Source organism: Cucurbita pepo, chromosome LG08 (assembly GCF_002806865.2).
Source record: "Cucurbita pepo subsp. pepo cultivar mu-cu-16 chromosome LG08, ASM280686v2, whole genome shotgun sequence".
NCBI classification, from domain to species: Eukaryota; Viridiplantae; Streptophyta; class Magnoliopsida; order Cucurbitales; family Cucurbitaceae; genus Cucurbita; species Cucurbita pepo.
In genome coordinates this window covers 3,601,636-3,616,731 of record NC_036645.1, presented here as the reverse complement: position 1 = coordinate 3,616,731, position 15,096 = coordinate 3,601,636, and the positions used below count along the sequence as shown (strand labels likewise).

The following is a 15,096-nucleotide window of genomic DNA, read 5'->3' as shown; positions in this document are numbered from 1 at the left end:
CCTTAGCTAGTTTGCATGTGTTGCAGATATAGACAAAAAATGACATAAAAAGGTAAAAAAGTAAAGAGTAATAATGAATTTGTAAGCTAACTTCCAAATTTGGAGTAGAAAAAAGGTAGAGCCATTAATAAACTCCCAAGTTTAATAGACTAACAAATTAACAAATATGGTTAACCATTAAGAAACCCACAAGTTTAATAGACAAACAAATTAACAAATATGGTCAAATTTAGCATCAAATGGGTATCTTTTGAAATGCCCACGAGGAGCGGGAATGGAGAAGCCTTGTTCGTCCTCTTCTCCGTCTGTAACGGGTCAGATCCATCGTTAGCCGATATTGTCTTATTTGGGCTTTCCCTTTCAGGCTTCCCCTTAAGGCTTTAAAACGTGTCTGTTAGGGGAAGTAGATATTATCCTCTTTGGGCTGCTCTCTGTTTTGGGCTTCCCCTTTCCTCTTTGGGCTCTCCCTTTCGGGCTTCCCCTCAAAGCTTTAAAACGCGTCTGCTAAGGAGAAAGCAAATATTATCCTCTTTGGACTGCTCTCCGTTTCGGGCTTCCCCTTTCCTCTTTGGGCTCTCCCCTCAAGGCTTAAAACGCGTCTGCTAGGAGGAAAGCAGATATTATCCTCTTTGAGCTGCTCTCCATTTTGGGCTTCCCCTTTCCTCTTTGGGCTCTCCTGTCCTCTTTGGGCTGCTCTCCATTTCGGGCTTCCCCTTTCCTCTTTGGGCTGCTCTCTATTTCGGGCTTTCCCTCAAGGCTTTAAACGCGTCTGCTAGTGGAAGGTTTCCACGCCCTTATAAATGGTGGTTTGTTCTCCTCCCCCCTTCGGGGCCCAGCATCCTCGCTGTCACTCTTTCCTTCTTCCAATCGATGTGGAACCGCCCACAAATCCACCCCCTTTGGGGCCCAGCGTCCTTACTGGCACACTACCTTGTGTCTACCCCCTTCGGGGAACAACGAGAAGGCTGGCACATCGTATGATGTCGAGCTCTGATACTATTTGTAACGGCCCAGATCTACCACTAGCAAATATTGTCCTCTTTGAACTTTTTCTTTCAAACTTCCACTCAACGCTTTAAAACTCGTATGCTAGGGGAAGGTTCTCACACCCTTATAAATGATATTTGTTCTCCTCTCCAACCAATGTGGGGGCATCACACCGTCCCCTCCACTTATTTTAATTTTTTTCTCGGAAAAGTTATGCTCTTTTCTTTTGTAGAATCGAAGTTGGTTATCGGAGGTTAGATGAACGTGAAAAACAAAAGGCAAAATTTGAACTAACCAAACCAACAGATTCAAACATCCTAATAAAACCGACCAAATCGAATTAAATCGAAAATATCTGAACTAGTTAGATGTTTGAATCCTTATTGGTTACCGTTCAAATCTCGACTGCATGAAAAGGGAACGCACTTTATTACATACTTGTAAGAAAAAAGGAGCAATTCTCACAACCAAAACCAGAAAAGAAAAGAGAAAAATCAATGAATCAAACCACACGATATCGACTTCCTCGACTAATATAACACACGAAACTCTACAAGATCTACAAAGGATGGCGCCACCTACAATACGATAACTATACGAATCTCGTTCCCGATCCCGCAGATGATATATGTCAGCTGTAAAAGACAGATATGAAGGACCAAACTCTGTGTTTCAGCTACGACCAAACTTTTAAACCTTCTCCGTCGAAGGCATTAGTAGTTCGACGACTAGAACGAGCACGGAAGGCCAGAAAAGCCATGGTTATGGAGCTAGCCATATCTACACAGATCTGAGGAGACTAGGTTAGCAAAAGCTCAGTCATATTATAGTTCATCAAGGGGAAGGGGTCCTCCCAAGTTGATTATTTTACCAGTCATCACTCATGTTTTCAGTCTCCATGCCAAATCCGTCGTCGAATTCTGAACTATCATACACGCAGCTGAATACGGTATCGTCCAATAAATCTTCGAATATGGCTTGACACGTCTCCGTACCGATGGTTTCAGCATCGGAATGAAGGTTCATCCATGTTCTGGTTCTGCTCATGTCCTTCCTGACAAGGTGGTCCAATGTAAGGGGCTGTGGCATTGGAAGAAGATGCCAATATACTCCTTCACAAATCTCGAGCAGATATTCGGACCGTAGACAAGGTTGTACAAACGAGAACCATGGCGGATAGCTTTGACAAAAGTCGGCAAGTACTTCATTAATACAGTCAAAGAGGAGCTGCTGGTCGGAGCACAGCTGGTTCGGGAAAAGCTCTATCTCGTCGAGTAGTAACAAGTAAAGAAGCTGTTCTGAAGAGAGCCACTTTCCACAGATTTGGTTCCAGCTAAGTCCAGATGCCAACAGCACTGCCTTTACATAGTCAAAAATCACTTCCTTATCTTCCTTTAACGATTTCGTGACGTTAGCCTTATCGGTTTCTGCAGGTTCGCGTTCTTCAAATTCGATATGCACTGGTTGGACTCGCAACCCTGCTGATAAAATACACTGATATTAGCCAGGGTAACTACTGGAATAGATAAAAACTGAAATACGAAAAACACGGATAAACTCCGCGCTGTTCTTAGTGCCTACCAGGCAAAGCCATGGCATGCAGAGGGCTCAGGTTATCATCTACAAATAATGGCTCAAGAACTGAAACAGGGCTCGGCCGCTCTGGAACATCGGAAACACCATCTAAATCTCCAACAGCCTTTCCTTGTGTAGGTGAGCTAGAAGACGATGCCGAGCGAGATGGAGACAGTTCATTTTCTTCAGACGAATCCTAAACAGAATAAACAGTTTAAGCAAAATGCTTCAATAAACACTGAAGCTGGCTTATCATTACACCTTGGAATTTCATCAGCATGAGATGTATCATAAACTAATTCACCTTACGGTTATGTGATAGACTTATAGTAAGACAAACGACGAGATATAAACACGAAAGTTAGAAGATATATTACTTGGGACAAGCTCATTGAAGGTTTATCATCGCCCACGTCTGGCGTGTCATCATCGTGGCCTTCTCTGATAGGGGAAGAAGCAATCGGGTCGGAGGGAACATAAGAAACAGTTCTCACATCGCATGCATCGTCGGCCATTTCACCATTCCGATCTTCTCTCAAAAGAGAATATTCACTTGAGCCAGAGGGAGCTTCCAAAACACTACTCTCCTCATGGACTGCAATTTCATTTACCTTCAGAATCTCAATATCACCTGCACGTTTATTATTGAACATCAAGGATTGATAAACAACACTAAAAGATTGGCCAATCCAATGCATTGGACCATTCAGAGATGCATACCTTCAGAAATCTTCCCATTAGTACTAGAACTCACAGCTTCTTCCCTTATACTTTGATCAACGATCTCGCTCTTCATATCGTGGTTATCATCAGTTGGAGGCTGCACACTGATTGGGGTATCGTCATTTTCGCCCTTGAGCGACGGGGTAATTTCATTAACATTTAAAAGTCGGCTACCAGCAGAAACTCTCTTCTCTGAAGTTACTGGACTGAGCTTGCAGTCCATTTTAGGACTGCTAATGGGAGAAAAACTATACTCAGGAAGAGATAGAATCCTTCCGAGGGTCTTCGGCACATGTCCCCTTAAAAAGTCTACACTTTCGTCCCCACTGCTAAGCATCTCGGAAAGATGTTTCTTTGCCTCGGCATAAATATTAGACGAGCTTCTCCTATCGTTATAAACATTTCCCAAATCTTGATTAATTTCCAAGCTTTTGAGTTTTCCAGCCTTCTCCCTTCTCTTGCTATCAGTGGAAGGCCTGGAAATTCTTTCAATAAAAAAATGGTCCTTGCTGGTAGAATTTCTTGCACTATCTTCCTTAAGAACACCCTCTTCACTCTCCCTTGTACTGTGATGATCACAAGAAAATCTATCTGAACCATAAGCAGAGTGTTCATGGTGATCTTTTCCCATAGCATATCTAAATTTCCTCTTGATTCCTGAAAGAAAAAAGTTCGAACCGACCCTCTCATTCAGCACTTTCGTTTTATCGTTAGCAGTAGAATTTTGGACTGATGGATGAATGCTGTCAGCCTCAGAATTCACCAAACCTTTCGGCCCTGGCTTCAAGATTACAATCTTACTTGACGCATCAGAATTTTCGTTCCCTTTGGATACATTCCTTCCCGGATTCTTGACCTTTCTCTTGAAAAATAAACGTTGCTTATGATCAACAATCTCCTCAGACTGGCTAACTTCACTGAACTCGTGTGACTTGGGTTCCACGTCTTTTTCTATTGACAAATCGTGCAAATTTCTAATGTACTTGAGTAACACAGAGTTCGGGTTTTGTGCGAGTTCGTGAACTAGCTCGTCATCAGTATGGGGAATCTGAAGTGCATCCATGATTTCTCTTGAGTGTTGAACTTTCTGAATTTTAGTGAAATCTTTCCCAATATTGAACTTCTGGCCAAAATATTCCTTAAGTGCATCAACCATTTTTTGTTCTAAATCAGCAAGGAACTCATTTGATTGCATATCTGTTTTGTCGTTCGGGTCAAACTTCAGGTCGCTCGTGTTCTTCCGATGGATTTGACTGTAGATCTCCTTTAGCATCACATCAACAGGAAGATTACGAACACTTTGTTCCTTCAAATACTCCGCAGCATTGAAGGAATCGGCATCAATATCACGGCTTTTCTTCCGACTCTTCTTCACTTTCTTTGGGTCGTTCATCTTTAAATGGCCCGAGTGTTCACGCTCGATTCTCTTCGCGTCCAGCTCATTGAACATCTCTTCTTCTATGAGTTTCTTGACACTGGGCTTTCCAATGTCTACTGTCTTACATTCTTCACTGTTCTGAGAAAATCACAACATCCAATCCATTAGATCATAAACCAAACATTCACTCTGCTAGAAAATGTTCTACATAGAGAAAACTTACCAAAGTAACACTACAATCTTCATCCAGATTAGCCAAAATCTCAAACTTATTTCTTGAATTTCCAGTACCTGCTGAAGAAAGAGAAGATTCAGCACCAAGTGACACTGCATTTCCAACAAAATACCATGCACATTGAGAAAGCACAAATCACTCTTGAGTTTCGAATCATCATGTAACAGTCCAAGCCCACCGCTAGCAAATATTGTCTCCTCAAAGTTTTTAAAACGCGTCTACTCTGGAGAGTGTCTAGCCCTACTCCGACCAGTACCTCGCACCGTCCGGTGACTGACTTTGATATTATTTGTAACAGCCCAAGCCCACCGCCAAATAGGACAATACCTGCTAGCCTTGGGCTTGGGCTATTACAAATGGTATCAGAGCTAAACACCAGACATGATGATGTGCCAGCAAGGACGCTGGGCCGCGAAGGGGGAGTGGATTGTAAGATCCCACCTAGGTTAGAGAGAGGAACGAAGCATTCTTTATAAGGGTGTGGAAACCTCTCACTAGAAGACGTGTTTTAAAAACCGTGAGACTAACGACGATACGTAACAAGCCAAAGTGGACAATGCTAGCGGTGGGCTTGGGTCGTTATACATCAATTTAAGCAATTAACCAAAACATATGATTACAATAAAATCTATCGTTATAACTCCATTACTTGCAATTTGAAAAATGCACATGAACTATACAAGTAAGTNCTAACGACGATACGTAACAAGCCAAAGTGGACAATGCTAGCGGTGGGCTTGGGTTGTTATACATCAATTTAAGCAATTAACCAAAACATATGATTACAATAAAATCTATCGTTAGTTACTTGCAATTTGAAAAATGCACATGAACTATACAAGTAAGTTCTACAACTATTAAACCCTAAACCCTTAATCACCCACACATATAAAGATTGTTGCAATTATACTTTCAAACTTATGAAATCTTAGCAATTAAACCCATTATGATGATAGGGTTTAATCACAACAATTTCATAACTCCAAATGTAGCTGTCAAATGGAAGGTTCATGGAGCATGCAACAACCCAGTTCAAGGATGAATTTATTGCAGTTTTTCGCNTCATAACTCCAAATGTAGCTGTCAAATGGAAGGTTCATGGAGCTTGCAACAACCCAGTTCAAGGATGAATTTATTGCAGTTTTTCGCATATACACAAAGATTCTAGGCAGCAGGAGAAAAAACAGGGGAAAAAGAAAGCTAAAACTGCTAAAGAATTGAAACTCAAGATATCATGATTCTCCAAAGAACAATCGGTAAGGAAATTTGATCAACAAGAAATTTGCAGGTCAAAAGTTGAAATTCAACGTCAACAAAGCCTAAAATCTTTCGATCTACGAAAAATCTGAAGAAGAAAAGTAGTATTCTTACCAACAGTTTGCCTGCCAGGACGCTTCTTGTCTGCTAATAGCTTCCTGGAGGCGCGGCCATGGCGGAAATCAAATAAACTAATCAAACCCCACATACAGCCCCTCTGATCCTTCTCATAACGAACCATAATTCTTTTGGAATTCTTCCCCATTTTCTTCAAAGATTCCGTCCAAATTTTTCTTCTCTAATATGGTTGCATGAACTCTGATAACAGGAACGAAGAACAAAACAGCTTAGAAAACAATTACAAACGGAATTTCTTACTTTCGTTTCGCCGGAAAATTCACCGACAAGCTAACCTCGAGAGCTGACCCCGAGAAATCCAGTGTGACGAAAAACAGGCATGGAATCCAGATGACCAATCGGGCGGACACAGCAAAATTTAGTCACGGCTTCTTGAAATGGCAAGGAATCGGATCGAAGCGTTGTAACGTGCCCAGAAATTCAGCAAAATCTTAGAATATCGAGAGATTCGTAGTTTTCTTGGAAGAAAAGATAACTGAGGGAACATTATCTCCAAAATGAAAATTCATGAACTCGAAGATTTCATAATATATTTTCCTCAATTTCTTCTTATCAGAGGTTGATCAGAAGCATTAGAACTCAAATTCTAGTATCTTCTGATTCAGTCCACTTTCACAACTATCTCGAACCGATTCAAAAACCTTAACAAAAACTTCAAAAATGCGATTAAACTCTCCAAATCGAAATGAAATCGATCGAAGTTTAACAAAATTCACTCCAAATCCATCACAGAAAGTCCAAAACATCACACTCCACTTTAGAACGAACACACCACACCCCACCCCCGCTCTCGATGTCCAAAATTTTCAGCGATTCCACCGACCGCACGAAGAACAAAACCAACAGCAACAACTAGAAGACTTTTAAAATGTAGTAATCTCTCTCGACAACCAGTAAAAAAGAGGACCAGATGCTTATCCATCACCGACTCTCTATCTTTCCGCATAGAATTCGCATATCGGCCGCCATTAAAGACATGGAGGAAAAAGAAGGAAAAAGAAAGCAAAGAAGAAGCAGAATAGGGGAAAGATTTGACAATGGTGAGAGAAAGAGAGAGAGAGAAAGGGAAAGGGAAAGAGAGAGAGAAAAGATGGTGATGGTGTTGGGTGAAAGTGTAAGGAATAGATGACAGTTGTGGTTGGCCCACCACCCACACAGCAAGCGAGCTTTCTATGGAAGAAAAGCCTTGGCTGCCATTGCCATGGCCATTGCACTCTGGTTTTCTTCTTCGCTGTTGGCCAACGTTCAATCAAGCTCATCGCCATAGCCACTTCTCAATTTTCTCCTTCTTTCTTTGGGACGCCATTGCAGGGGAGCTCTGGACAAATGGATAGCTTGAGCGTATGAGTTGACAAACTGCAGTCTAACTTAACTCTTTTATTTATTTATTTATTTATTTTTATTATTTATTTAATGAGAATGGAATTTTAGCTATCATATTTTATTAAGTAATAATTATTTTCTAAATTTGTATTTTTTAATTAAATGTATAATCTAATTTTCTAATATTATTTTGACCTGGAAAGGTTGTATTAGTTGAATCCTAGTGTCAGGTCTATTATCAATCAAATAAATTAATTTATTGTTAATTTAAAAATATACATTTTTTTCTTGTAATTACATATAATTATATCATTTATTCTATTTTTATTTAATTTTATAATTTTTTTAACCATTTATTCTCCTTTGTGAAAAAAAATAATTAAAAGTAAGTTATTAAAATTATTTGAAAATAAAATTTTCAAATGTATATTCAAAATTAAGTTAAAAACTTTAATTTAATATTTAAAGTTGAATAAATAAATATTTTACTAATTAACATTTTTCTCCTAAAAAAATTCCAAACAATTTCAGTTATTATTTAATTAGACTTATTTATAGAGATGTTTATTTTAACGCAGGACTCGTACGAAGGAGATTCTCTAGTGACAACTATTTTCTTTCGGTTAGATAAATGGGGCCAGATATGGGATTATATTCCTCGTTATCGCCTAATTTCTGCCCGCCCCATTTAATATAAATATATTTTCAATACACATATATATTAAAAAAATAATTATTTTTTAGACTCTAATTGATGTATTTTTAATAGATATTATATTAAAAAATTAAAAATTTAAATTAATTATTTTTTTAAAAGCTAAAAAAGTACTTGAAGAGTGTTAGATCGACGAATTTAGAGAATGATCATGGGTTTATAATTAATGAATACTATCTCCATTTATACGAGGACTTTTGAGGAAGCCCAAGGCAAAGCCATGACAGCAGACAATCTATTTGTGGAGAGTCGTGTTCAACTAACCAAGAGAACTCAATCCTAAATTTTAAGGTAAAAACTTAATATATGTATTCGAGTTATAATATAGTATTTTTTTTTTTAAGAGTTTAGGCTCAAAATGAACCCTCCAGAACTCCGATCTTAAATTTTAAAGTCATAAATTAATACATGTATCTGAGTTATAATATAGTATTTTTTTATAAGTAAAATCAATAAAAATGAATTATCATATTTGCAAAATGATCTCATAAAAAAAATATTTACAAATGTGACGAAATCTTCCCTTGTACATCCGTGATGAATAATTAATATATTCAATGTATAAATTATCATCGATTTATTAGTATATAATATATTACAAATGTAGCATTGATATCTTTAATAATAATAATATAAGGTATATGATTGATTATCAAATATAAATCATAATTTATTTTCTAGAAAAAAAAAATAGTTTCGAAAATATATAATTATAAGGTAACAAATCTATTGTTATTTATTTTTTAAAAATTATATTTTATATTATTTTTATGTTGCAGGAGTTGAATATATAATAAAATTTTGCCTATATATATATATATATATATATTGGTTAAAAATTGAAACATTTTTTGAAATTTAAGGTTTTTTAGTGTAATTTAATAAAACTAAAAAATTTAAGATAAAAATTAATATAATTGTAAAAAATATAAAAAATTTAATGGGTTTATTTTTTAATTTAATAATTATTTATTGGTATTTTTAATGAATTATTTTTCATTATTATTATTTGGGTGGGAAATTGTGATTGAATCAGACTGCAGACATTTCAGAACTTTTCGCATCTTTTAGGGTAATATATATTAAATTAATTTCTTGAAATTTATTCTTTTAATGTATTAAATAATATTAATTGGCATACCATAGGGGCAAAATAGTAAAATAAAATAAGGAGGAAAATAGGGTGACGTGGCATGATCTGGTGGCGCGTTGAGCTGGATTTGCTTTTAAAAAATGTCAAATGATTAATTTAGATTAATTTGTCACAAATCAAAATTAAAATTAGTGATTTGCATAATATTCAATTTTATTTTTATTTTTAATATAATCGGCAGTATTTCCAAAAGAACGAGGACAGTGATAAAAAATACGATCAATTCTCGTACAACATTCATGAACTGTAATGAAGTTAGTGAGTTGAGGGCATGCATGGTGTCACGTCACGGTCATATTTGTCTAAGGCATGTTACCTATGACTATATATCAAATGTCTCGATCATGTTTGTTTAGGACATGTTGTCTATGGTCGTATACCCATTTTAAATCTTAATGGCAAACTATAAAATGTTTTTAAACCACCTATCAACTACTAAATGAAATTTAATGCATAATGGTGTCCTGTCTTTACAACATTCAACGTCATTCGAGCAGAAGCTACCTTTACTTGAAAAATACAACAGTAGCATGTGGCTTGAGTATTTTAAGAAATATTCAGTGAGTTATCTCACTGTTGAAGTTAGTAATACAATCACACACATAACATGATTGAGACCTATCTTTTAAAACCATAACACGGCCTTGGACTCTTTCTTATTCCGGGTAAGGTTAGATGTATTGTGTTTCCCCACACACTATCCACGAACACATGGACCTACCAGATGGGCTCGTATATGTACCCTATGAGCCTGACTTGGTAGGACATAACGTGTTATATATCGCTAGACGTCATAGAAAAGGAAAGACCTACGTGATATCATGATGAACATAAATATCAAAAATACGTGTCTGTACTAACATAACATAACGAAGAAGTATCCCGATGCACATGACGTACATACATGCATGAAGTCTCTGTGATTTTACATTCATAGCATAGCATTAACATCGTTCCCTTTCTCCTTTCATCCATGAAATGTTACATATATGTATTATGTATACATGACAATGGTGTGTGTATGCATGTTTCATCTCATTAGAGAAGCCTACTTAACCTCATTTTATTAAAATTTTAATGTTTTATAAATTATGCTAAACATTATATTATATTTTTTTCGCGTATGAAATATTATTAAATTTATGATGATGTTTTATATTTTTTTAATCATAAATAAATAACATTTAAAAATAAATTATTTTATGATAAGTGGAAAAATAATTATTATTGTGATGGTGAAATGACTCAAAACCACCCATTTATTAAAAATATTGAAATAAAAATTATTATTAATAAACTTTATTTCCTTGGAATTTATTAATCATGGTTCATTATTTCCAACTAAATTACCTAAAAATTAGGAGACACTCTACCAAATGCACTAATAATTTAGATTCTTTGTTAAAAAAACAAGACAATCATGATATGTAAAATAATAATAATAATAATAAAATAAAAAAAACATAATGTTGTCCCTTTATATAGTTTTCATTTTTCTATAAATAAATAAATAAATAATATAAATGTTTGTAGAGGGTAATTTTGGTATTAATCAAACACGAAATTGACTCTGCGCTCGAGATGTTCTTTCTCGGTCTCAAGAATTTGAGTGGTCTTTATTTATGTATGGCATATGGCTATTGAAAAAAAAGAAAAGTGCTTCCCATTTACCTTCAATAAAATAATAAATTTGAAAATTTACTAACTAAAAAAGAACGGGGTTCACTCGGCCAAGAAATCGAACCTTCGCGTCACTGATTGGTAGAGCAAAGGACTATAATCTTCGTATCACTAGTTCAAATCTGCTATGAAAATAAGGATAATGTCGAAAATGAAATGGTTGGTATCGCTCAGTTGGTGAAGCAGAGGACTGAAAATCTTCGTGACACCAGTTCAAATTTGCTATGAAAATGAAGATAATGTGTCGGAAATGGTCAGTATCGCTCTGTTGGTAGAGTAGAGGGCTGAAAATCTTCATGTCACCAGTTCAAATTTGCTATGAAAATAAAGATAACGTGTCAGAAATGGCCAGTATCTCTCAGTTGTTAAGCAAATGACTGAAAATCTTCGTGTCACCCATTTGCTATGGTGATGATTGAAAAAAAAATCGAATTTTAGTTTTATAATAATGAAAAATCAAAAGTTTAGTGAAGAGGAAGCAATATTGTGCTTAAATTTGAAGGCAAAGTTATAGGTCATGGATTAACACAAATAAATAAATAAGTAAAAATAAATAAATAAGTAAAAATAATAAAAAAAAAAAATAAGTAAAAAATAAATTTGGAGAAGTGAATTGCATGTGAGGAGCCGTTGGGCCTACGTGGACTAAATGGGCCCGCCTACGTTGGCTTTGGGTCCCACCAGATTCTTTTTACTCTTTGATTTCATTGTATTACTTTGTCCATCTATGAAAATTTGGGCAAAACGCATATTATTATTATTATTATTATTATAAGTTGAAATATGAGAATGTAAATTTAATTGGAATATCAATTACCTATAATTAATTAGATTTTTTAAATTATAAATTATATTTGTATAAATATAGTGATTTAAGAAAGATGATTTTAATAAAATATATTAATTACTAATGGGCTTTTATAAAATAAAAATATTTTTATAGTTGACTATGTAATAGTTGAAAATTATTAAACTAATAATTAATAGAGAAATTTATAACCATTGTTTTTGTCATATATCATATTTATACTATATTGAAAAAAAATTAAAAAAAAAAAACATTTGTAGACTAAAATACCCTTTTTTATATAAAAATATTTAAATTTAAGTTTGAATTCAAACCATAATAATTACATAATTTAATTCAAAATTAATTTAATAATCATTTAATGGAAAATGTTATACCGTATTTAAAAGCACGTGTTTATGAAAAATATAAAATAGGCTGAAATATTCAATTAAATTTTAGTTTAATTATATTTTAGATTAAAAAAAGAATACATCGATTTAGCTTTGAATTTAAACAAAGCTGATGAGTTAATTTGATTCCAAAATAATCTAAATTTAAATTATCAATTCAATTTTAATATCCATTCATTGATACCCAATTCTTACACTCTTAAAAAGTATTTTAAAGAACATATTTGATTAGTTGCACTATAATAAAAAATAATTTTATTAATTATAAATTTATTTCTAATTTTTAGAAACATAATTTTTTTATTAATCACATTAATGTTATTTTTGAATAATCCATATTATTTATTCAACAAAATATTTTCAAACCGATCCAATTTTTTAAGCACTCTTTATTTGCTTTTTTTTTTTTTTTTTTTTTTTCAAAAAGCTACCTTTGATAACATATAATCACTTAATATGCAATACTAATCAAATATATTGTAAATAATTAATTTTTCTACGGTGTTTATAGAAAAATCAATTTTGTTTTAAAAATTATTTTTTATTCGTAACTTATTTCAAATTCCATACTTGTAAAATCCATGAACAATGCAAAAAATGCAAAGAAAAAGAATTAAGAAAAAAAAGTTAATTGCACGAGAATATACTATATGGGCGAAAAAAATTGATCAATATATATTATTTTGACCATATAATATATTGTTATAAATAATTTATTAGACTTTAGCTTTATTTAAATAAAATTTACAAAAGTCTTATTTAATATACAAAAAAAAAATTAAAATATTATTACCATTATGTAACTCAAAAATAATTTGTATATATTTTTTTATTACTTCATTCATTAGTCTTAACAATTTTGTGGGTAGCTTTGCTATATGAATTAAAGAGTTATTATACTATTTATTTATAAAAGTCAACTTAACCAACTTTACATTTAGTAAGACAAGGTAAATTAAGCAATAAGATTAACACGTTCATATTTATTTATCATATAATACATATAATAATTTAGTATTGAGCAAAGCACGAGTCACATTGTACAACCTCACAATCATTTATGACTAAGATAGCATAAAATTAAATGCTATTGACATGGGAAAGGAAAATAAATAATAAAATTTCTTCCCTCACGAGGTGTTAACATTATTAAGGATTTGATAAATCTATTATTAATCTTTTACTATAAATATATTATTATATTTTGAAAAATTTATTCATTAAATTCTTTAAACACAAAAGAAGTAAATTCTAATTAATGCGAATGTACGTTGAAAAGACCTTAGCAAAATTTTATGATAAAAAAAAATTAAAAAAAATTAATGGGCATATTAAAGTGATTATTAATAATATTGACAACAAGATATAAATTTTCAAAAGAAAAAAATGATTCTAAATATTATTAAGACATTTATGACCATCCTTGCCAGCAAAAGTTTTAATTTTTCATCCCTAGGTTGAAGACAATTACATGTAAAATAAATAAATGAATAATAATTGAATTATTTGTAGATGCCAATTAACGTTTTATTGATAATTTGATCCTCACCCAACAATTGTTAAACTAGAATAAAAAAAAAATCTAATTCAATTTTAATATGTTAAATTATAGTTTCAATTATACCTTAAACTATACCTTAAACTTTGAAATATTTCATTCTTACCCTTAAATTTTAACATTTATTCAAAAAAGAAAAAAAATACACAGGCAATCATTTCACTAAAATAAAAGAGAAATTAATGTAGTGACTGATGTGTAAAAATAAGACATATATAACACCATTTATGTTTATTTAATTGATATGAAAATTGATTATTATAATTTCTTTTTTTAATTAACTAAATAGATGTAAGAGTAACAAAAGTATTATTTGTTTCATTAGCAGACAGGGATGGAATCTCTGGAAGGTTTGGACTTGGAGGAAAGGGGGGAAAAAGTTCCAACTTCCAAGACCCATTCCACTCATGACTCGAGAAGAAAACTAGAAGTGGAGACGAACAACGCTCACATGGCGTCCCCCCGACTTTATTTTATACCACATCGCCAAAATCACATTCCCAGTGTGCTTACTGCATGATGCATATCTCTACCACTTCTCTCAACCATATATATACTATTTGGAATCACAACTTCTAAATTTGAATATGGACAAGAATTGGAAGTTTATTATGAGTTGTAAAATGACCCGTGATTTTGAAACCATACACACCATTATGGTGCAGGAAACAGAGTATTATTGGTAAACCAGACATCCATGGTGGGACTTGGGGGCACTGGCAGACAACAATATCTAGCTAGTTAGTGGGCTATGTTAATTTCAGTGAAACGACTCAGAAGTGGGCACCTCTCCTGTCTGTAGGGCATGGACTTCCACAGAAGGAAAGAAAAAAAAAAAGAAAGAAGAAGTTGGTAATGGACATCGTGTTAGGAATCACGACCCTCCGTAATAGTATGATATTGTCTACTTTAAGCATTAACTCACATGGCTTTGTTTCTTATTTTTCTAAAAGGCTTGAACGGAGATGTATTACTTACTTATAAATTCATGATCAACCCCTTATAAACCGATGTGGGATTCCTCTCCTAACAATCCTCGACACTTCGCTTATTCAAACCCCACCATTCCCAAACCCACGAAACAAAAGGGGAACAAATATCAACGGCTTTGTTTCTTATTTTTCCAAAAGGCTTCAATACAGATGTATTACTTATAAATCCATGATCAACCCCT

At 33.6% G+C, this 15,096-nt stretch overlaps 1 protein-coding gene across 5 annotated transcripts; it reads right to left on the bottom strand.

Annotated features, from left to right (window-relative positions):
• Positions 1–1,393: 1,393 nt before the first annotated feature.
• On the bottom strand, positions 1,394–7,635 carry LOC111800193. Of its 5 annotated transcripts, none has more exons than XM_023683783.1 (7): positions 6,270–7,635; positions 4,887–4,957; positions 3,283–4,801; positions 2,940–3,193; positions 2,569–2,758; positions 1,859–2,468; positions 1,394–1,777 (listed from the first exon to the last, which is right to left on the bottom strand). In XM_023683783.1, coding segments are annotated over exons 1-7 (2,796 nt in total). In that variant the 5' UTR covers positions 6,421–7,635; the 3' UTR covers positions 1,394–1,776. The 5 variants fall into 5 exon arrangements, with proteins under 5 accessions (XP_023539551.1, XP_023539553.1, XP_023539549.1 ...); XM_023683785.1 differs by having other exon boundaries at positions 1,394–1,767; XM_023683781.1 differs by having other exon boundaries at positions 1,394–2,468; positions 6,270–6,473; positions 6,569–7,635.
• Positions 7,636–15,096: the final 7,461 nt, after the last annotated feature.